This window comes from Haemaphysalis longicornis, unplaced genomic scaffold (genome assembly GCF_048455015.1).
Source record: "Haemaphysalis longicornis isolate Haplotype H1 unplaced genomic scaffold, Haemaphysalis longicornis Haplotype H1 scaffold_9, whole genome shotgun sequence".
Taxonomy (NCBI): domain Eukaryota; kingdom Metazoa; phylum Arthropoda; class Arachnida; order Ixodida; family Ixodidae; genus Haemaphysalis; species Haemaphysalis longicornis.
The window spans coordinates 64,789,988-64,814,058 of record NW_027526460.1 but is presented as its reverse complement, the minus strand read 5'-3'; the positions used below and the strand labels follow the sequence as shown (position 1 = coordinate 64,814,058).

Genomic DNA, 24,071 nt, shown 5'->3' with positions numbered 1-24,071 from the left:
TTTCGCTTGCCATCGTAAAAACCAACCCAACGAGCGTTCCTAACTAAATGAACGCAAGCGCTGCCGGTTAATTACGTATATTTTGCCTCAAGTGTGCCTGCAGTTTCCTCTGCGCTAAACAATGGGGAGATGTATGACAAGCAACAGCGGTTCACAAGTTTCGAACGCTCATGACTATATAAACTTCTTGGCTTTCGAAGCCTCTGGGTTACGCCATGACGACAGCCACTGCAACGGAATGCCGTGTGGCTCTAATTGGGTCCAGCGAGCGAGCTACGACCACAAGGCAACCCCCTAAAGTGTTCTGCAGTTAAAAAAAAGACAGGAAACCATCGCACCTCATCGGGGTTCTTGTTGTTGACCACCTCGAGCTTTTGGCCTGGTTCAAAGCCCAGCGGGTCTTCTTCCTGTTTGGAGAGACAACAACGCAGCATTACTGGTGACTTCAGAGCCTGCCTTGTACACGGTGAAAAGGTAACAGCAGGCAACAGTGTAACAGTCTGATTTTATGCAACAGAATCAATTGAATGCGTGTCACAACCTCCAACCAAGCCAATTATAATTACTGCGCAGTAAAGTTGCTCCTGGTTGCTCAGTTCTGCTAATTACACAGCAAATGCTTAACCCCACGAAAGCTTCAGGAACTAATTATACAGATCATTAAACTTTGGTGTTTGAAATGGGCATTCGAAATGGTTCCTTAATACTGTTTTGTCTATTGTTTCTCTAAAAATGGCTAATTAACTCTAATTATCTTGGTAACTAATTGACTTACTCAAAAAATTATGGCACATTTGAAATCAGTAGGGAAAAAGCAGCAAGACTGACAAGTTTCACAGAGTTAACTTAAAAATTAAAAGAAAATGTTTCAAGAGCCATGTCCCGAATCTAAAGGCTTGAAATTATTGGTAAAACTAGAGTAAATAAAAATAAAAACTGATGGCAAAAATCTCCTTGCGGGCCTTCCCACATCTTTCAGCCAAGCCATCAGAATTGGAAAGAAATGTTGAAGAAACAATGGCAGACTGCCAGCGTGACTCGTACTTTCTCTGCGTGAAAGTGCACCCAACTTTTCCATTCCATATTGCCTTCGAGCTCTCAGCTCACATAATAATAACAATAACCTGACAGTGCTGCTGCATACTTCACAAAAAAAAAAATTGGCCGCGTATCTGCTCCTTTCGTTACACATGTCGACGAAAGACGACAGTCAACTGGTACGTGCTAGTGCCTTAAAAAATGCCGCTAGGTAGCGCAGGAAACAGCAGGCGGCAGTTTTCTGCAGTTGATGAAGTATTTTATTTCAAATGGTGCATCCAAGATCCATTGGTTTTTTAATAAAGGAACACTGCAAATATCACTCATGTATTGATTTTATGCCTCATATTTGCGTAATGTCTGTTCTAGTTCAACAATGTTGACAAGAATGAACGCTGACACCGGATTTAGACGTTCAGATTTCGCTGTGGGTATGTAAGACTATTGCGCAGCTTCTGTTTCACTTTGGCCGGGCAGCTGAATCGAGTCACAGACAGACAGCCAGACAGACCAAAATTTCTCCGTTTAAGTCGCCCAAGAAAGACTATCGTCTTTGTTACATAACACTCACCAAGTGAAAGCACGACCTTGGAGCGGCCACCGCCCCACAGGCCTTCAGGTATTCCTCCCAGTCGAAGGTCTCACAGATGTAGCCTGCAATGCAAAAAAGCAAGGTGCCGCTTTCAATGCAAATGCACCGTTTTGCAGGGAGCCAAAGCATCAGGCCTGGATATTGCATTTAAAAGACTTGCCTCTAAACCAGTGTTCTGGTTTGGAGGCAAACCAAAATCTCTCTACCAAAATCCATCAAGTGGCAAGTACACAGGCCCTTTCACACTTTAACGAGTGAAAATGCCTAAGGAAAAAAAAAAAGAAGTGGGCAGAAATCCCAAATTTCATTTATCCATGCCTGTATTTCCTTCTTGATATACAATCCACCTCTCAGAATTCCCTTCCACAAATTTAAGAAAAATGTCGAGAGGGGAAGTGCTAAGCATTACAAGAGACCAAGATTCACCAATGTTTCAGGCCTTTTTCACGGATTCTAAGCTGCATTAACAATAGCAAAAGCACTGCAGAGTTTTCTTCCACACCTCAGCCATACCCTAAGAATTCCATCGATGCTAATTCCAACAATGCATCTCTCTCTCTCTCTCTCTCTCTCTCTCTCTCTCTCTCTCTCTCTCTCTCTCTCTCTCTCTCTCTCTCTCTCTCTCTCTCTCTCTCTCTCTCTCTCTCTCTCTCTCTCTCTCTCTCTCTCACACACACACACACACACACACACGATGGAAACACACACAAAAGCATGCACGCAAAGATACACATACACCAAATAAGTGCCTCACAAAAATTTTGAAAAAAAAAAAAAAAGGAGGTGTTACAAATGCAGCACATAAAAACATCAATTATTATCGACTGATTCTATTACTGGGCAGCACCTCGCCAAACGCTTGAAGTTTACACTTACAGAACATGAGCTCTCATGGTCATGCAGCATTTTTTCTTCAATTACTCTATAGGTGCACCTCTGCACCTATTGTTAGGTAGCTGCCCCATCCACACATAAGGATAGAAGCAAGAATGAATGGAGGCAGCGCATTTCTAACACTGCAGCCTATCAACACTTCCCCACCCAACACACCCCCAAAGAAGCTCCGAGGAAGGGAAAAATTCACCACCCCTTCCAAAGGAAAGTTGACAGAAGCGCGAAAGCCGAAAGTGTGTCCAACTTTTGCTGAAAGGCACGCCCAATGGAACAACAAACCTTCACCGGCACAAATCACAAACGAAGAACGAACACATGCAACGATCTAGCTTCGAGCTATAGGTAAACACATCTACGAATGATCTAAATGTATTCCGACACAAGTTTAGGAGACAGGGCTATACTATTGTACCCCTCCTTCATAATCGATGCGTGTATTGTCTTACCCACAACAGTTCGTTTTTCACGATTTTTGTGTTTTCAACACAGTGGAAGCCCAGTTTCACGAACACGCCCTGTGTCCAGAGATCTTATCAGAGATTTTTAGTAGACCTACCAGTCTATGGGGAAATGTGTTAGTTTTTTGACAGAATGTCATCAGTCCCACTAGAAAAGCTTTTGCTTTAAAAGGGGGAGGAGAGGCGCAGAGGAGAACCTGAAAGACTGACCAGGGGGCGTGGTCAGCGGGAGCGAGTGTTCCTGAGCCCAGCCTATGGGAAGAAGCGTCTGGGACCGGGCGTGGCAGCAACGCACCAGTGGAGGTGCTTCCGCCGGGTGCCTCAGGTCATCCACCTGAAAGACAAGGGGAGTGGCCGTCGGTCACGCGTTTCAAGAATAGCAAACACATTGACAGAGGCACATTTCAAATGTTGCTCTTGAGTCACAGTTGTCGCTATTACAATCACATAAAAAAAGGGACATTCTCTTCCTGAGTAGGACGACAAGAACTCTCCAACTGACCAAGCACAGAAGGGAGCAAGCAAGCACATTGGAGCGAGACAGGGTAAGCAGTCATGTATGCATGCATGCACTCACACACATACACAAACATGTACGGAAATTTGAGAATGGATTGGGTTAAAAGAAGATGCATTTAAAGATGGATAGAGACAATTTATGACTCCCTCCCTCTCCAACAAACCCCCAGAAAGAGAAGAATTGATGTGTGCCTATACTAGGCCCTAAAGATTTGAATTTCAGTAGACTTATTTCCCCAATGATAAAAGACTATCGCTCGCAGTTTCATGTTTGTAAAATTGGGTGACATGTAGACAGTGGCAGCTATGGTCCACCATTAATTTGTCCAATGCCATCACAGCAAGGACGGCAATACCATCTCACTCATACTGCAATGTAGCCCCCTTACAGCCAAGCAGATACCCCTATCTTTCTGGCCAATACTCAGCGAGGAAACGTGCCAATTCCTAGCCACTCATAACGAGCTCTCTCACATCCTCCACAGGCCAGAAGGGCAATTCTCAGGCAATGCAGCCCCGACAGTTGACACCAGAAAGAAAGGCACCCAGGCTGTTCTTTCAACAGAAAAGCGACAAATTTTATCATAGTTACTCTTGCCATCTACCACAAGGTAGCCATTGTAACTCCCACCGTCTACCTCAGTTTTGTCATAATTACTACGACATGGTCATTGTTACTCTTGACATTTACCCCCATTTAGTTGCATTGATGAATTTTTTTATGCTGACAGTCAGCGAAAACGACAACTTGAAATGCTGCATGGCCGTTGAAACTGCACGATCAGGATGCCCGTCAGACAACTGCTTCGAGCAAATGCTTCACAGACACCCCTTAGTGCAGGTAGCCTACTTCCGCTTGTAGGGCAAGCCACCGTGCACTGCAACTATGGGAGGAGGGCTAGAACGAATGCCCACCCGGGTGGTGCACGCGCGCCCAACACCCACCTGCACGAGGAACCACTGCCCAGAGGCCAGGGTGGCCGTGACGGTGGCCGGGCAGGCCTCCCGGCGGCTCGTGGGGTGCAACAGCTCCACCCGGTGGCCCACCTCGAACGAGTGCTCGCACAGGGGCACGGGGGGCTGGGTGTTGCGACAAGCAGGGAAGAGGTAAGCACTACGCAGGCACTTGTCAAGAGCATAAAATGCACCTTCCCATATGACACCAAAGTGAGTTTGTCAAACCCTTGTTTCTTAAAAGAAATCTGAATCTTTCATTCACTTTTAAAGCTGGGATGACAAAAAAAGACAAAAAAAAAGTTTCACCCCCAACCAAACTTTGGCAATGACATTGAACCGGATTGCAATATGGGGTTGGATGCTAGGCCAGTGTTCAAAACTTCAATGTTTGTCAGGCAAACACAGTCAAGCCTCAATTTTACAAAGCCAAATTTTATGAATTTTCCCACTGAATCAACAAATTCAAATTCAAATCCCCCCTTCCAAAGTGTTCCATAAACACGATGCTCCTCGAACTTTACTAACTTCTTTAGTTAATGAAACATATTCTAAGTGTTAGTGGCTTCGTCAAATTGAGGTCCAACTGTATCAATGTTTTCGTTGCTCGCCCATAGTTAACAAAATATATTCAAAGTCTCAGAGACTTCGTCGAGTTGAGGTCCAATCGTATTAACGTTTTTGTTGTTCACACACAGTTCACACAGAGTGGACGTCCCTGAACCCCATAAATTTTCCATCACGGGCACGTGAGCGCATCATCTGAACTGACATCACCAAAATGGAGAGTCACACAATTCAATGCGCTGTTCTTGCAAAAGAATGTGCAAGAACAGGCCAGAAAATTTTACAACACTGCGTATGCATTCTACTCATTAACCTGGTGCCACAACTGAACCAGCTTTTAATTAAAAACTCGCTTCAGCTTCCTCTACAAGGCACCTAAGCAATAAGAGCAGTCACAGCCAAACCACAAACAAAACTGCCCAGACATGCGCGCTAAAAAATGCACCCTGGCTCCACAGACGAAAACTAACGCATATACAGCTGAACCTCGTTATGAGAGACACTGATGTAAGAGACAAATGGGTATAAGAGACACTATTGACCCACATGGCTGGCTGCCCTATCTTTCCCATTAAATCGACCTCTTTTATAACAGACATCGGATGTAGAAGATTGGTTATAAGGGACAAGTCATCCTTGAACTTTAATCAATAATCTCGCTTGTAATAGACATTTTAACTTCAGACACAGTGCCACCAGTCACTAATTGCAGTTGCTTCCATCCTGGAAGCACAGGTGGACGACAGACGCCTGCAGTCGCTATTTATTATCACTTCAGCAAACATACAGTGGTTCAGTCAGCTATGAAATGACGATGAGAAGCCCTGCCAATGGAAATGCAACTTACAGAAGTGGTTGTAGCTTACTGCCATCCATTGGATGGAGCGCGATCGCACATGCAGGTTCTCCCACTGGCATAGCTCCCAATCAAAAAGCATCGCAGATGTTGAGTCCTGCAAGCATAATGAATAGCCTGAGCACACAGCGGAAGAAGCTGTGCGCTCCGCTTATTCATCAGGCTTGTGAACTCAACATGTACGATTCATCTTCCACAAACGAGGAAAGAAAAAAAAGCTTGCAGAATCGGTTGTAAAATATACAGTGTAAATACAGTCATGAAGCAAACAAAGATTCAGAACTGTTTCATAAATTCTGGGGGCCAAACATAAATTAGATGATGATGGTTTGATGTTTATGGCGCAAGGCCAACTGGGGCAAAGAGCGCCAAAACAATAAACATAACATAAAAACATAAATTAGAATGAATCTTTTGAAACATGCTGTAGCATTCTTTTGAGCTTGTTTTAGTCATAGGGTGCCCACATTGAACTAGGGTCTGATTAGTAAGTGAAAACATGGTACCCTGCTTATAAGAGACATCTCGTATAAGAGACAGAAACTGCTCCCCGGTACGTGTTTCTTATAAAGGGGTTCAACTGTAACAGAATCGACTGCTCATTAACATAAATGGGAGGAACTCAATTTCAGATAAAACAAGTCAGGAGAAAAGTACAGGCAGATAATCGGGCGCTTTTTAATGACAAGCACTGAACCGTCAGTGCTAGATTGAAGTGGACGGCTGCTCACAGAGCACTTTCTGATAGGCTGAACATTGTCGAGCGCTTTTAAAAACCCTTGCAGATGCCGCTCGCTATTTCCCCCTAATAAAATTTTTTGTTGTTGTTTCTATGCTCTGTATCTCACCAAATAAGACGAATTGTCACATTTCGTGAGATACAGAGCATAGAAACAACAACAAAAAATTTTTTGTTGCTACCGACGCAGGTTACTGACCCCAAACAGAATTTTAGTTTTTTTCACAGCCATGTACAGAATTGTGTACAAAGCGTCACAGAGGTCAGGAGCGTCACAAAGCGCTGAATATTTCCACATACGTATATACCTGAGCAAAATATGCATTGTTTCTATATTTTTTAGGGCCGCAAAGCTTCGAGAGAGCGAGGAAAAGGAGATGAAAAAGCTCACCCGCTGAAACTGTCGCGTGCATCGCCATTTTTTTTTTGTTTACGGTCGCAGTAATCTTACTTGTTGCCAGATGGCCCTAAAATCTTCACTGTTAGACAGAGGATGCAAAATTATGCTAAACTAGCAAAAACTTCCAGTTTTGGCATTTCTTTTTGTAAAATCTGCCGGATTGAAATGCACACAGTTGTGTACATAACGTCTGAAAGGGTTAACTTGGGGGTGCACCACTGCTTCAGGCAGCCATCAAGACAAAGCGGAGACAGTGGCAGAAGCACGCACGCATGCGCGCTCTTTACCTGGAGAATGTTTGCAAGTATCTTGCTGTTGTACCTCTGGGCCTCCTCCATGGACTCCCGCAGGATGCGCTTCCACTCATCCAGGGGGTGCAGGCTCTCAATGCCTGCATGCAGCATGACGGACAGATGAACAGGCGCACGTTTGAATGTCTACCTGGGATGGCAACACAGTGGGCGAAGTCTTTATTTCAGAGAAACCCTGCTGCGCCAACAGCCACGCAAGGAGACATAGCTTGTCCCTAAACAGCAAACAAACAAAAAACAAAGTTGAATTTCCCAGCCGCCCCATTCCACAGAGGCGATTTCACGTGCGAGCACAGTCAACTCCTTAAGCGTTGTATTCCAAAATAAGCGTCGGGAGGCAGGCCGGGAAGTCACTTGTACCTATTTTACCGGCAGGTGCCCAGAGCCACCAAGGCACATGAATGCGCATGGCGACTTCCACAGCCATGGTGGGAGCTCTACGCAGCGACCACCTGTGGCAGCAGATGCCACAAGACTCTTCCACCCCCTGATTCACTATCTCTAGATTTTCCAAAAGGAAGAGGGTGGTTGCTTATCTGCACAACGTTCTAATAGCAACAACTTACCGCACCCAGCGGGCTTTGGGGGCTCTCTATCTTCAGAGGTGTGCCGAAAGCAAAGGTAGTTGTGGTTCGTGCGAGTGCATATGAAACGAGCGAAGTGAAAGGTGCCTACCGTATTTTCCGGTCTATAAGTCGCACCTTTGTATAAGTCGCACCCCCCTCAAAATGACAGTTTTTCCGAAAAGAAACGTATATAAGTCGCACCGGTGTATAAGACGCACCGGTGTACAAGACACACTTGTTAATTAGGTAAACTCACAGTGAATCAGATCGTTAGAAAGTGCGGCGAAAGTACATGGTTGCGGCGGCCGCCGCCTATCAACGCATCGCCCGGTGAGGAGGGCTAGACACGTGCATCTCCCGTACAAAGTCTTGACACAACAAAGTTCTCAAAACTGGTTTATTGATACACACAGATGGCATGTACTTACAAATGGCGTTAGGCAAAACCATCGAAGTCTTCCTCCAGCTCGCTAACAAAAAATTCAGCAACTTCAAGTGGGAGTTCCGCCAGCACATCGCTATCACCCTCCGACTCACTGATATCTTCTTCGCCAACATCGTCACCACTCACGAAACGGCTCATTCCGGCCTTTATGAACCTGGCTACAACTGCTTTTGTAGAAATGGAGAGTCGGAGACCCATTTGGCCACCTCTCCAAACGTCGCGCGTCTCTTGCGTGCTGTCGTAAATCAGCGCAATAAAGGTGTCATGGCGGACAGAAGTGACGCGACCGCAAGCGGCCTGAAAATCGAAACTTATCAGCAAGCTGTCATTTTAATATTAGCAGCACGTTTACCTCCTTCAGAGTAACTCTCTGTGATAATTTATAAGCTGCATTTTATTTTCGTTACCCAGTTTGATATTACTTTGAATTTATTCTGAACTGTAGTTACTGCACTTGGCAGAAAGTGGCGCGCGGTTGTCGCAGGCCATTATTATTGTTTTCGACTGGAATAAACTGCTAATTCTTTGATTTAATGTCCTGAAGCGACATATGGGCTATGAGCAACACAGTAGCGGTGGGCTTCGGATTCATTTTGACCATAAAGCTGTGTCTCCTAACGAGCGCTGGCCACGCGCGGCCGCCGCGAACTGGAATTCTTCCATACATAAGTCGCACTGGTGGATAAGACGCGCCAACGAAAATTTCAGAAAAAAAACGCGACCTATACACCGGGAAATACGGTATTTGTTTTGTTTTTTTTATTATTATTTTTTGTGTCTAAGTTAGAGGAGAGAAGGAAGCACAGGCTGCATCAAATAGCTGAATCCACCTTCCTTCTTTCTTTTTTGCGACCTTGAAACGATGCCTCAGCTGCACTGGTCAATCAGCGGACCCACCAAGAAACTGCGCCATAAACGGTACTGTGCTTCAGGCAATCACATTATAAGAAGTACGCTTAGGCATCAAATTCTATGGGAGGCCTACCGGTGGCCCAAAAAAACCAGCCTTATATCCGGTCCCGCACTAAAAGTGGTTACGTTATATATAATAACATGGTCTACAGTGTATTTACAAGTCACTGAGACTTCACTTCCACATCGGGTCTAGCCAAACAGGTGGCAAAAAACACGCGTTGATGTGCTGCTTGGTGTACGCTACAGAATGAAGCCATTTCAAAGTGAGCCCTAGAGTCCCATACATTTTTTTTTCTTTCTTGAAACCTTTATTTCCTGTAAGCACGAACCAAAGACACCCAGGTGATCGTATTGCTAAGTATGTGTGGTATTTTTTTTTTTTAAGTAGCGCATGTGAACAAGGTGCACAACATCTGCTTCAACAGAGTGAAAACTATGTCCACTTTTCCCACTTGTGCCTTTAGAAAAAAATTCCCCTGATTGCTCAAGTACTGTTGTGTTCAGCTCCTGCTAAAGATGGTGCCATTAAATGATGATTTGCACCGCCACTTAGAAAAAAACGAACTGCAGAAGGGAAAAAACAAACAGGGCTTTTTCCTTCATCACCGAGTACAGTGGGAAATGTGTGCGTAAATGCCACCGTGTTTGCACCAGCAGAGATGGGAGGCAATAAAGTTGGCTTCTCCATGCTGAGTCCAAGCCTGAATAAAGCTGCCCCGTTTAGAACTTCACTCTTAGCGAACACATTACAGTGCTTGCATGACACACTCGGTTACGAATTCAGCCACATCTCTAACGTCACACTGACAATGTGAACGCAATGTGAGAGTAACAGTATGTTCTACACCTCCTTCACTGGTCGTTTTGGATTGCTCAGAGCTTCTCCAAAGCAGCTCCATAATTTTTTTTTTTTTTTTCACCCCTAAAATCTCCATTGTGAGAGCAGTCCTGGAACGCCCGGGAACTGCCCAGGAACTGTACAGGACAGGCCAGTAAAAGAGACGCTACTTACACTGCGGGGGCCGGTAGTTCTGGTCGCCATGTGAGGGCGGGTCCAGGGCCTTGACCCGGTGCGACAGGTAGAACAGCCACAGGTCCCACTGGGGGTCAGTGCACCCGTCATAGCGCAAGCGAAGGCGACCACCCACGTTCTTCAGCACCTGCACAGAGATAAAAACTGAAGCGAGGACGCACCGAGAAACACAAAGGCAGCCAGATAGATACAAATTAGATTAGATCATAAGGTGTCACTCACACAGCAGTACTGTAAAACCCCCAATCGAACAACTCATCTAGAGAAAATGGAAGGAGTTGGGAGGGGATTTGGAAAACGGTATGCAGAACGCTCAGTCAATGATATCCACCTTGTTTGACAACACTTCATCGTCATTTGATTATATGCAGCTACGGTCACACGCCCTGAACTGAGTTTTGTTCCAAACAAGTATATGCACAATGCTTGTATCAGATGATATCTAAACCAATGAACTTGAACAAAGCTCTTTGGGGCTTGCGCTAAAAAAGTCTATAGCCATCTCTACAACTGCTGAGGCCATAATTTCCCACAAAGCAAAGTTCAAGCAAACTCCTCGCAAAAGAATTTTGTTAATTACGACTGGATTGAATGGATTGTGGTGGGTGCTTTTCTGATGGAGGCGAAAAGCAAAAACGCCCGTGTGTTTGAGACTTCGGTGCACATTAAAGATCCCCAGGTGGTCAAGATTAATCTGGAGCCCTCCACTACGGCACGCCTCATCCCTTGTGAAGTGTCGGCGTGTTAAACCCTACAATCAATCAATCAACTGGATTGAATGCAGTCAGTGAATACCAAAAAGAACACAGATTTTTCTTCTCTCCCTGCTTTTTCAAATCCATGCATCATAAAGTACACATGCACTATGAATGCGCCGCAAACAAACCCTGAACTGTAAGCCATGCCATCATGGCTTATTCCGATTCCACAGAATAATGCCCATGCAAGGAAGCTTTCCTAATATTACTGGGGCAGGCTACGTAGTACTAGTCAAGATTTCCTTTACGGGCAGACTTTTCCAACTTTGGTGCAACTTTTTAATGTTAAACACAACCAATATGCGCACACTATTCTGGGCACTCAAGTTAAATTTTGGCTTCTGCACCACCTGATATAGCTTCACCACCAGATGCACCCATCAGCAAAGTATTTTTCAATTATGCTACAAGCAGGCAGCGAGAATGACGGCAGCCTTCAGTAACGGTCAGGCTTTTGTCAGTCTTTTTGAGAGTAACTAAGTATGTGAATGAAAGTTTGACATCCACCTCCATGCAGCTGTATAGCTACAAAGGAAAGCTAACAGCTGTCACAGAAACTTCGCAATTGAAGGAGAATTCATCCTGGAATGTCAAACTTTCCTTCACCGAAACTTACTCCACCTTGGGGTTTTCCCCTAAACCTGGTCGATTAGATGCTGTGTATGTTAGCTGCCTGCACAACTCTTCTCCACAAGTTGTGTGCATGTCTTCCAACAAAGTGTATGACAAAATAATCTCAAAAGGAAGTAAACGCATTAACAGGAAAGCACATAAACATTCTGAAGGCAGTGCTGCTTTACACGAAGTGCTGGCATTGACTGAAGATCGATCATGTGTGGCAAGGACAGCAAACAACTGCATATCACTGACAGTGCACAAAAAATTGAAGCTGTTCCACTCACCGTGAAAGCTGTCAAAGCACAGAGCAGTGATTTGCCAGAGGGGCTGTGGTGCACTCTCTTGACTATTTTCAGTATCAGCCTGGCACTGATACCGAAAGTAGTCAAGAGAGGCCACCGCAGCTACTAAAAAAGGCCCATGAAAAGACACTGGATTGAATTTTCATTAATTTGGAGCAGTTATTGCGTTAATTCGTGATGACATCTTGAATAATTTTAGTATCAGCCTAGCACTGATACCGAAAGTAGTTGAGAGGGTGCCACAGCTTCTGGAAAGGCCCATAAAGAGACACTGGATTAAATTTTCAATAATTTGGGGTAATTAATGCATTAATTCATGATGTTCTCCTTATTTTACAATATTGTGTACTTATTTGCGGCCTAGCTATGGCAGCCTCTGTGGCAACAGCACAGCGCGACGAGCACCCCAACACTGCATATGAGTAATGTGTGCCTCTGTGGTGCAGTGGGATTGATATAAGCTTCGCAACACAAGGGACCCAGGCTCGATCCCGACCAGGGGAAGCGGTTATCTTTTCGAAGCCGCTGTTTGGGTGCCATTACAAGCCATGACTCCGGATGAGCTACGACGACAAGCCAGGCCCCTAAAGTGCTACACACTCATTAAAAGCTGTCCAACAAATGATGTCGTTAGTTCATGCCACAGAGGAGCGGCGTAAAAGGTGGCGCGGAGTCAAAATAAAAGCAGGAGAAGAAAAAGGTGGCAAGCTTTGCCGTTTGATTGCAATCCTTCTGCAGTTCATAAAAATGCAATATTGGGCTGAGCTGGCACGTATCCTCGCTACTTAGTGCATTTATCAACCATGTTGCGGATGTGTTTCAAGCCCATTATAATATCCAGCTAATCTGCAAGTAAACAGCTGATTCGATGTTACGTATGCTGCTGAACCTTTACAAAAGGTGCTACTCCCTGAAGGGATTGCAGCAAGAGAAAATTGCAAAAGAAGGAAAGTAACTCACTGAGGCAGCCCATCCATTGAGTGGGTTCTCTTCCTCCAAGACAAGAAGCTTCATGCCCGGCTGGATCTGGTCGATCGGCGCCGAACCCTTCTGCAATGCGTGCAACGGAGGCAGATGGAGAAAAAAAGGGCAATGCATGCAGCGCTTGTCATCAATCATTTCTTTTGAGTCAGGAAGCCTGCCAAAAGGAAAGTGTCTCCTTTTCTTTATTTTCTTCTGTGTGCTCTAAACACTTTATATAAATGATTCAAAAACGCTTTCAATCACAGCCATTATTCTTTCACAACTTTTCTTTTATTATTATTTTTTTGCCATAAGGTCAAACAGCACCCATAATGTCACAGGAGATATGGGTCGAATTTTGTGAGGTTCAAACTGCACCGGAATGCTTATGGCTCCCAGGTGGCTTGTGTAGAAACAGTGACATTATGTATAATTTATTAAGCACCACAACATATGACACTAGCCATCTTTACCGGTAGTCTGCATATGTGACAAGGAATAGAATGGGAACAGTATTCACATCCTCTGTTACTTCAATGGAGCAGAGATGCATAATTTGGTGGCATTTAGGACACAAAATTATTGGCTGCTACAGGTCAAACCAGAGTTGCATAGCTTCTGGATTCTATGTGATAGACAGCCAACTTCATGCGTGTTTTCAGCACTTGGCCACACAGTAACTGTAGCCGGTTAATCGACAGGAATTAACAAATAAGTTGCCATATTTAGTCACCCCTTAGTCTCATCTGGGTAGCCCAAGTGGTGAAGTCTAATGGCCTGTAATATGCTCCCTCTACATATGCCCCTTTTATATGGCTTCTGTTTTACAGCAGAAATGGCAACAGCTTTAGTCTTTATGCACCCCTAGAGTTGAGAAGAGCTTTGAGGGCAGCCCTCTGAAGTGGAACTACATTGACCCGGGTGATTGCAAAGGCAAATCAGATGGTTCAACCAGGTTTGATGCGCTTTTGAGCCTGCAATGCTCACACAGTTTTGGTGTAGGGAATGTTTTATAAGACAAATACAAGCGTAGATGGAAGATGAACCGAACATACGGTGTTATTGTGTCCCAGCCCAGCTGTACACCACATTTGATGTCATACTTTTAACTTGCACGGATTCGGCATAGTGAGCTAGTGGGTAAAAGTTGGCTGGTATGTCTAAAGAAATCTCCCTCCATGGATTGAAAGTGGACACCCCTTTCATATACACATAAAGCAAGATAACCTTAAAGCACGATATTTCGTAAAGCAAGATAATCTAAGCAAGCCATGACATTTAGTCATTTTTGCACAATGAAGCCGTCAGTGGAGAAGCTCAGAAAATTATGTGGTACCACTGAGCACAATTGTCATCTGTTCGGCTTTCTCCACACTTTGCTGTCTCTGCTGGTCCAAACTCAAAATCTGCACATTTTTGTTGGTTTTGTTTGTCTCAGTGTTTGTACAAATGCTTTCAAAAAGTGTCGCATAAAAACTGGCCAAGCTAGAAATTGGCTTAAAGGGGCACTGACACAAAATTTTGAAGGCGAGATAACTTCGGAGATAGATTGGTGGGAACACATATACATCATCTGCAAAATATCAGCGGCGAACACAGCCTAGAACGTATTTAAAATCAATTTTAATGTGTGCGAAACGCAACCGAGCAGCCAGCAGAGGACCACGCGCAATCGACATCCCGAGGATATTGTGCAAATAAACAACATCCAACACGTCACGAGTTTGTGTTTGCCGCTTCCGCACTGCCGGCGTTTTTTGCCGGCTCGCCCAGCTCGCCGCTCCAATCGGAGGGCCGGAGGGCGGAGCTTCTGCTCTCGAGAACGAACGACCCGATCATTGGCGGCGGAGGCGCCGTGATTTCGTCAGCTAATCGGGCAGCTGGCCGCGACCGAAGTTCTACAGCGATTCCAGGCACTCTGTTTCTATTACTGTTTATTACCATTGGATGCGAAAACGCGCCGGAGGCACGAAAAGCCCACTGAGCTAGCCGCACGGTCGCTGTGCAGGTGGCGGCCACGGCCGCGAAGTGGCCCAGGCCGGCGCAGGTAGCTCGAGTGAAAGCTTGTTACCGCTGCACGAAATTGTCCCCAAGTCCCGACCATAGTGGCTTACATGAGAAAGGAGTTAATGATGCGATGGCGGGTTGCATTAAAAATTGTCATCTGCACCGCTTACGAGAGCGGCACTCGAATATCCGCCGCAGTGCTAAGCCGAACACATCTGTAGGCAGACCTGTAGGCAGACCGGCCGGCTGCTCCCAGCGCGCGTCTTGCCACCCACCGTCTCGAGCGTCGCGCGTCGTTCTTTAGCCGCGGTAGCATTTGCACTCGCAGCGCCTGCGTCACATCCACGGTCGCTTTTTAATTAAGCGCCTCACGAGATCAGTATGTGGGGGCATTCGCAGAAACTGCCGTCGATGCGGATTCGACAGTGCTACGGCGGCTCTGCTCTGTGATATCCCCCCGACGGTCACGTGGTCAGCTTTGTTCACACAAAATCCACAAAATCCATCGTTTCGCGGCACTCGCTGAAACCGAAACTGCGACTGGCCGCATTGAAAATGCCTCTAATTAAACAAGTGTCGCACGCTGTAGCAAATGAGGTTTCTACAGGTTATAAGTAGGTCACTAGCTACTTATCGCAATAAAAAAAACAAGATGCAAAATTTTTGTGTCAGTGCCCCTTTAATGCCGCTTCCAATTTGATGTCGGTGTGCATTTCAGTGGCTTTCTGCTGCCTCACAAATTACAAATGTTCCTTCCAGTCTTTTGTAGTCTAACCTTTCAACCTAATTAATTAAACGCTGCTTTACAGCAGCACTCACTACCAAGGGGACGGGCCTGTTGTCCCCCACCTTTAGAGACGAAAAAAACTGTAAGGACACTTAAAGGAGCCATGAAGAGAAAATGAAAGTTGGTTTTATTCGAAAGATTTCGTGTTTTATAGTGCCCCCAGCGCTTGTCCGGGTACAAACGGTGCTTTATTCACTGAGAAATTAAACAATTTAGGTTAAAATTTTGATTTTCCCGCTCAATCGTGCGTTTTCGTGGTCCCAAATGACATCACAGGAACCGACCACTCTGCAGCCTAGAGTACCTTCATTCACGCATCCGCCGTACAGGGTATAGACACGTATACGCTGGCGCCGCCATTTTCGGTTGCTCGCTCGCCGCCGAAGCAAGTCATTGTGTCAAAACCGCGCTAAAATTATCACCGCAACGCGGTTTACTGAAGAAGTTTGAATCATATTGTCTGTTTCGCGTTGCTAGGTCTCGTGGGAAACGAAAAGAATAACGCGTTGAGCCCGTTGGCCCAATTGCGGCGGCACGAGACCATTCAAAGGTTGTCTCCACCCTGTACAGCGGTGTTGGTTTGTTCCCGCGTTTCTTTACGTTCCGTAACCTAGATGGCGCCACCATACCGTGGCAAGCGTTTGGTTTGTTTTTGCCCGCATTTAAACCTGGCTTGTTTTTGTTCTGGGAGAAAATATTCGTTCCCTGAAACAGTGCTCGCTCGACAAATGGGGTCACGTAAGACACCGTTGCTTGCGTCAATCGGCCAGTGTCGTCTGAGACAACCCCAAGCCCCGTAGTGCTGTGCAGCTAAACCAAGCATGCTGTGCGCAGTACGAACAGCAGAACGCATCAGTACTTCTATGTTTACATGTGCTTTCGTAACTTCCACTGTTTGTCCCATCATTCTTATTGCTTTGTAAAGAATGTGCCCTAAATTTAAGCGCAAATCGCTCGTTCGTCTAGTTTGTAAGCTCTACCTAATTTGCGTCTGCTTCTGCCAGCCTCCGCCAATCGCAGAGCTTAGCTCATGTGACGACATAGGTTCTGTTGCGGGAAATGAGCTGGTGGGTCGCATGACCATTCCCGTTTTTCCTAATTATGTAGCTTATTTGAGCGAAGTTTACGTTAGAAGTGGTGTCAGTATGATTCTAACGAGACAATCTTTTGAATGAACCAAACTTGTGTTTTCTCTTCATGGCTCCTTTAAGGGGGGACACGGCTCTTAAAACAGCTTCCTTTAATTTTTAAGTAAACTCTGTGAAACTTCTCAGACTTCTCCACTGATTTCAAATGTGCCTTTATTTTTTGAGTAGGTCAATTACCGTAAAAACCCGCGTATAATACGAACCCGCGTATAATACGAGGTGTAAATCGGGGACACCAAAATCAGAAAAAAAGTTTTCATCCGCATATAATGCGAGGTAAAGAGCACAGAAAACATTTATTCGCACTGCAGTTACCGTTCAGTCATTTTCAGTTTTCGCTGGCACTGTCTCCCGACGTCCGTTCAGTCATCGTCAGGTTCGCTGCCGCTGTCTCCTGAAGTCGCCTTGTCGGAAATGTTTCTGTGGTCCTCAGCACTATCAAGGGCGTTCGAGATGCCGCATTTCTTAAAAGAGCGACTGGTGAGCTCCTCTGGGATGCTGGCCCACGCATCCGCGATCCAACCGCGAAGCACCGCTGGAGAATCCCGCGTCAGCCACCCGGTAGCTGTCACTTACGGGTCTCCTCATCCAGTCTTGGTAGCAGGACCTGATGCTGTCTTTGAAAGGCTTCTTGATGCAAACGTCTAGCGGTTGCAGCTGTGCGGGGTTCGCGCAACAACTTCTTCACGGAATCGGCCAGGTGGCAGCGAAAGGCGTCAGGCCAGGTGGCAGCGAAAGGCCGCCGACACCACACAGACTTTATCCAGTCAAGCACCAGTTGCTTTCTCCACCCGCGAATGCTGCCTTCGGTGATGCCGAACTGCCGTCCTGCGGCGCAATTCCTCATGGTCTCGGCACATAAAATAACTTTTCTTTTAATCGCAGCCGAATACTGCCTTCGTGCACCCGACATCGTGATAGACTTGCGGTGAACGTGCCGATCCTTCGCGTGGTCAAAACAATCAAAATGGCGCCGGCTGAGAGAAGCAGCAGCCAGCTAACGCCATCGCAAGATGGCGCACTCCGCTGAAACCACAACCAAAAGTTCAAGTTTTCGGCTGAAAACTTTGGTATCCACATATAATACGAGGCACAAATTTTACGTAGTAAAATTTGGAAAAAAACCTCGTATTATACGCGGGTTTTTACGGTAGTTCCCAAGATAATTAGAGATAATTAGGCATTTTTGGAGGAACAATAGACAAAATAGTGTTGGTCATAGCACTGCAATCTTTACATTTTCCAATACTATGAACAGTGGTGATTGCAATAAGAGAAGCGGTTTCTTGATGCACCGCTTGGAACTAATTGTACAGCTCATTCAACTTTGGTGTCTGAAATGGGCACTCAAAATGGTTCCTTGCCACTGATGCCATTATAGTTTAATCAGCTGTACATCAAAAAACCGGCTCTCATATTGCACTCACCAGGGTTCATAGTACTGGAAAATATAAAGATTACAGTTTTATGACCAACACTGTTTTGTCCATTGTCCCTCAAAAAATGACTATCTTTAATTATCTTAGTCACAAATTGACCTACTCAAAAATAATGGCATATTTGAAATCAGTGGGGAAAAAGCAGCAAGACTAACAAGTGTCACAAAGTCTACTTGAAAATTAAAAGAAGTTGCTTTAAGACCAGTGTCCCCCTTAAACACTTTGTACGAGTTGCCAGCTCGCTTCGAATTGCCGATCATTTTCACCAGTCCCCTTGTCCCGCATTTCCCTGTTTTCATGAAGTCCGGATTAATTAAGTTGTCTGGATTGACACGGATTGAACACTGGATTGTACGCTCACCATCTCAAGGACATAGGCTGGCACTGTGACAGCACTCTTGAGCTCATCGTGCAGCAGCTTCTCCCAGTCCAAGTGCTTGTCCAAGATGACTGCCAGTCACGCACGCACCAAGCAAGAAAAGAGAAACAGCGCACAGTTAAACACTCAGGTTGCAAGCTACAGAGTGGCAGCTTCTTCAATGGGATATTTTGCAATTTTGAAGCAAGATAATCGAGGCTGACCGGCATAATATTAAAGAGACAACCAGAGTTGGTGTTTGTTTCTAAGATTGTTTACCAGCCAGCCACTGACGTGTCTCACTTGTTTGCGCGTGTGGACAAAAAAATCCCAAAGCCTGATATGTAAAGATAAACGAATGTCACGTTTTTTACTCTGAATCAAATATGAATAGTGGTCGAATTCACTTCCAACTGAACCGAATATGTATTGCTTTATAAGAACTTAAATTTACCCGGCTACAAAAATAAATTGCATTGAAAATAAAAAGTTTGTGACAAGATGGCACAACAATGGAATAAAAAACTTTGCCAACGTTTTTCATAGGAACGCAATTTTCCGAAGATATTATGGGAATATAGAGTAATCCCTCCAAGTAGTGGAGTAAGTTAAATAAACTGGGCCTGCTAGTAGCTGCCGGTGTGACTAAAGCTTCTCCGCCGCATCCACAGCTGCTTTTTTTAAGAATCCACAATCTTTAAAGAGCCACCGCCGCGTAGTTCCGCTTCAACCAGATTTGGAGAACCTGCTCCCTTCTGCCTCCATCCTCTTGTTTTTGCCGCATTCGGCAAAAACCCCCATGGAGAGCACATATATGCGTGTACTCTTGTGCGCTTTCCGAATGCTGTTTGCCTGGCTATGCTGGCTTTCTTCATTGAAAAATCCCAATGCGTGTACCGGCGCACTGCAGTAATGATGCTGTGGAAGTAAGCAGTGGCAGCGGCGAATTCATTTGCAGCAATATCCTGCAGGCACCGTATGTATTCAATTATAAGGCAAGGGCGCAGTTTAGATATCCAATGAGAAACCTGGTCACACCTAAAGTCCCTCGATTTACTTTTCCCTGCCATCCACGTTGAGTAGGACCAACCTGCCGTACTCTTCTCTTTATCTTTGAACTATGGAAGTGGGTGTGCTGCCGTATGGTTTTTAGCCAGCGTTTCTGCCATCGACTTCTCTATTTTGGCAAGATGATCCATGCATTAGATGGAACTACGTTGCTATTTTCTTTCGCAAGCTATGTCCAAATCCCTCCGTACTAGTTTTGTCCACCTCACAGTGAACATGATGGAGAGGCCTTATCCTTTTCCTTGTCATCTTTGAGAGAAGCGTAAGTACCGCATTTATTCGAATATAAGGCGAGGTTTTATGTATATATATACACTGAGCTTCGAATATTAGGGGGGTATGACTTTGAGACTACGCATTTTGGAAAAAATCGCGCCTTATATTCGAATAAATACGGTACTTCCGCTTCTCTCAAAGATGACAAGGAAAAGGATAAGGCCCCTCCATCATGTTGACTGTGAGGCGGACAGAACCTGTATGGAGGGATTTGGACATAGCTTGCAAAAGAAAAAAAATTGGCTGCGTATCTGCTCCTTTTGCAAATGTCGTCAAAAGACGATAGTCTTTGTAGGCATTTGCCATGGAAATGCCTCCCTTCACTTTTCCCCTCACCTCTCATGCTGTTCCTGTTCCATCGCACTCATCCCAAAGTAAACACACTAAAGGTTTGCTCAAGGCGATTTGAATTTACCGCGTTCCATTGCTACAGGCGGGGTTCGCGATGCCAGCGCTGCAGTACGGCGGAGACACGCGTGAGTGGAGGCGGTCGACTACAAGGTTTTAGAACGCGTGGCCGTGCTCCACGTGCGTTCCAAGCAGAACGTGGAACCTAGCTAGTGGAACCTTTCATTGCTGTTGCCGCGTGATTTTTCATATGCCGCCAGGAGGCGGCGGTTTTCTGCAGTAGATATATAATATCATTTGCTATCGAAAAACCAAGCACCCAGGAATTTTTTAATAACGGAACATTGTAAATATCCCTTGTGTACTAATTTCCTGTCTTATATTTACGTAATGGCTTGTTCTTGTTCACCAAAGATGACAAGTATGAACATATAAACCGGGCTTAGACGTTTACATTTGGCTGTGAGTATATAAGACTATTGCGCAGTAAGTATTTTACTTTGGCCGGGTGGCTGAATCGAGTTACAGACAGACAGACAGACAGACAGACCAAAATTTCTGGGTTTAAGTAGCCCAAGAAAGATTATCGTCTTTAATAACAACGCAGTTCCAGCGAATGCGTGGATCATCTTGCATGAATCACTTGCGTGCTAGGCTTTCCTGCGCAGCATCAGTGTCATGCAAGAAAAACAAGCCTGAAAGCATGCAACAACCGATGTAGAAAAATTGGCATGTTGAGTGCATGAGCTAGCTTGCATCTGTCGTTTTATCAGAAGAGATGTTAAAGGTTGAGCTTTGTTCATTGGCGTTTGCAAAAAAAAATACAAAAAAAAAAAACTCCTCCGGTGCGAGGCACCCGGCACGACCTTTGTCCAGCCGCATAGGTGGAGCCAAGCCTTGCCTAGCTATGATGTCATCGTGCGCACCGCCACAGAGGGACCTTCAAGAACACTGCCCAGCGTTCGTGGTTCGATCTCTCACATGCTCTTCTCGTCGCCCATTCACATGCGTTCGCGCCTGAAGTGAAGAGCACAGGGAAGCTTGCGCTACAGATGCCGAGTTCGCGAAGTTGCCTGCTGCCGGTTCTAGAACGTGCTTTACACGATCCACTTCGGGGAGAGCAGTGAAAGCCTGTGCATAAAACGATCTGGGCCTGCTAGTCATGGAGAACGTTCAGCGGCAAGTTCGGAAATCCATGTGGGGTGCAACACCCGGGTCTCCGATGGACGAAGAGATCGGGTGACAGAAAAAGAGGGAGAGGAGGGTCTCGTTGAGAACAGATGTGACGACTTCGGTCCGACCCCGAATACCGCGCCAAAGAAGCGGCGGCGAAACGTCAGCAAGTTGGAGAAGATCTGGATTTACAAGCTCGTCTACATAGTACATACTTTAATGACCATTCATTAGTTCAGTGTTTTTTGGGGGGCAAACAACATGCAGACAATTTGACCGAGTCTTCAAGCATAACCACGCATAAACGTAGCTGACCCAAGAATAAGCTAGGTGGGGCCGCCACCTCTGCTGTTACTAGTGCAAGCTGTGCAAATATTTTCGTTTTTTGAACTTCAGATGTTAGACGAAATTCCAATACTTCAAAAGGTAAATACATCGCTGAGAATAGAATTCAACAGAAAGCCCTTACTTGAGAAGTCTTTAAAGTTTCAAATATCTGAGCACCTTTTCTGATACGACATATCCCGTCATGACATTGAACACAATGCGAAAAAACGAAAGAACAAACACCCACACCAAAAGAAGTCATAACGTTGAAAGGTGAATACCTTCTTCCACACAGTGCACTGGATGACAAGCACAAATATGGCACAGAATAGTTTTCTTTTTTGTTTTTGTTTTCGTGCTTTTTTCTCTAAACCCTGAGCATATAACTCATTCAGTTTGACATTTTTTTTACAGATGTTGTTTTTCAGACATCTCAGTTTTCAGTAAAACATAACAAAGGACAATTAAACTACAAGAACTACAGTTTATGTTTTTTTTTTTCTGTAAACTCGAATAACCATGCTACAGTAGCACAGCTGCTTTTTTTTCTGTGTGCCCTACCAAACTATTAGTACTATGTATCCCCTGCTACAATTTTTTCCCTTCAATATTAAGTCTTCTTGTGTGCTTTGCTAAGGACCACCACTACCGTAACTGTTAAAACAAGGACGCCTGTCACAACTTGTGCTTGACAACAAACCCTTGGTGTACTCTACAGTGCCTGTAATTTACAGGAAAATAAAACGAGAGATGGAGCCGGCCACGGCGGCTGCTTTTCTGATGGAGGCGAAAAGCAAACACGCCCATGTGTACGAGATTTTGGCACATGTTAAAGATCCCCAGGTGGTCAAAATTAATCCGGAGCACTCCACTACGGCGCGCCTCATTGCCTGCGTTGCGTTGGCACATTAAACCCTACAATCAAACCAAATCAAGAAAATAGAAAAACAAATAGATGAATTGATTCAATTTGGTAGCTACGGTTTCGGGGTCCCTGTACACAACATGTTGTTCTTGCCTTGAACTTTCAGGACTACCAGAAGATTGATTAATTTATTGAGTGACTGATTTTTCGGGGCTGCCATCGCTCTCCGATCCAACCATCACAATGCAGTGACGTTCATTCTGAGGTACAACCAGTACACGATATTTTATTCTCACAGTGTCAGCAATAATAAAAAATTGATTGATTGACTGACTGATTTACTGACCAGTGCATTGATGGTTTGATTGATATCTGTGGTGGCTGCTATTCCCCTACAATATCAGCTATCATTACAATCCAATGCCATCCGTGCAAAAATGGCAACTTCACTAACCCTGCGAGGCGTACACAAAAATAAAGTTGAGAGAAGCGCTAAAGCTTCCTGACATCAAAAGTGCATCAGAAATATGTAAAAGCTTTCGTTAAAAGTGCGGCCAATCGACCAGCAAGCCTTCGAAGACCCAAATCGCGAACACAAAACATAGCCATGCGCTGATTTTTCATGCACTACGTAAACGCATCTACAAACGATCTAAGTGTGTACCCATACATGGTGTATGAAATCAAGGTATACTGTTGCACTCCCCCTTCATGATCGAGGCGTGTATTGTCTTATCTAAAACTGTCCCGTTTTCATAATTTTCAAGTAGGTAACCGTTTTGAGACGATGGAAGCCCAGTTTTCACATACGCGCCGTGTGTACAGCGATCTTGTCAGAGCTTTTCGGTCGACCAACCGGTCTATGGAAAAATGCGTTAGTTCTTTGACAGGACACCATCTTTCGCTTTAACGAACAAACCCGCCACTCACCCTGGGGTGGTCGGAGTGGCTTGTGGTTGCGTGCGCACCATCCAAGCGGGTGCACTTCATTCGCCCCGACGTCGCACCAAAAGTCAGCCGACCGGTCGGCCCCATAGCCCAGGTACCGCAGGGACAGCAGGGGGCCGCACGTGGTCACCACCGAGGCCAGCCAGTACACGCTGCCACCACCACCACCGGTGCCCCCATTGGTACCACTGCCGCCGCCGTCGGCCGAGCCAAGCGGCACCTCCAGCTTCATGCCGGGACGCAGACCGCTCTCCAAGCTGTGCTCCACCTGGCATCGAGCAGGCAGGGGAGCTTTAATTAAAGGAGCCATGAAGAGGAAACGCAGGTTTGGTTCATTTTTAACAAGACTGCTTCGTCCTGGTAACAATAGTACCAACTTTATCGCAAACTTCAAACAAA

General features: G+C 45.4%; 1 protein-coding gene across 2 annotated transcripts in view; it reads right to left on the bottom strand.

Annotated features, from left to right (window-relative positions):
• The window catches only part of LOC144152806 (scm-like with four MBT domains protein 2), a 56,604-nt gene that overhangs the window by 26,980 nt on the left and 5,553 nt on the right, over positions 1–24,071 (bottom strand). For both annotated transcript variants that reach the window (XM_077684270.1, XM_077684271.1), the window contains exons 4-12: positions 23,655–23,940; positions 18,671–18,759; positions 12,926–13,015; positions 10,267–10,414; positions 7,305–7,408; positions 4,447–4,581; positions 3,193–3,316; positions 1,610–1,692; positions 339–407 (exon numbers count right to left, since the gene is read on the bottom strand). In XM_077684270.1, the coding sequence (XP_077540396.1) occupies positions 339–407; positions 1,610–1,692; positions 3,193–3,316; positions 4,447–4,581; positions 7,305–7,408; positions 10,267–10,414; positions 12,926–13,015; positions 18,671–18,759; positions 23,655–23,940 (1,128 nt within the window). The remainder of the gene's footprint in view (positions 1–338; positions 408–1,609; positions 1,693–3,192; positions 3,317–4,446; positions 4,582–7,304; positions 7,409–10,266; positions 10,415–12,925; positions 13,016–18,670; positions 18,760–23,654; positions 23,941–24,071) is intronic.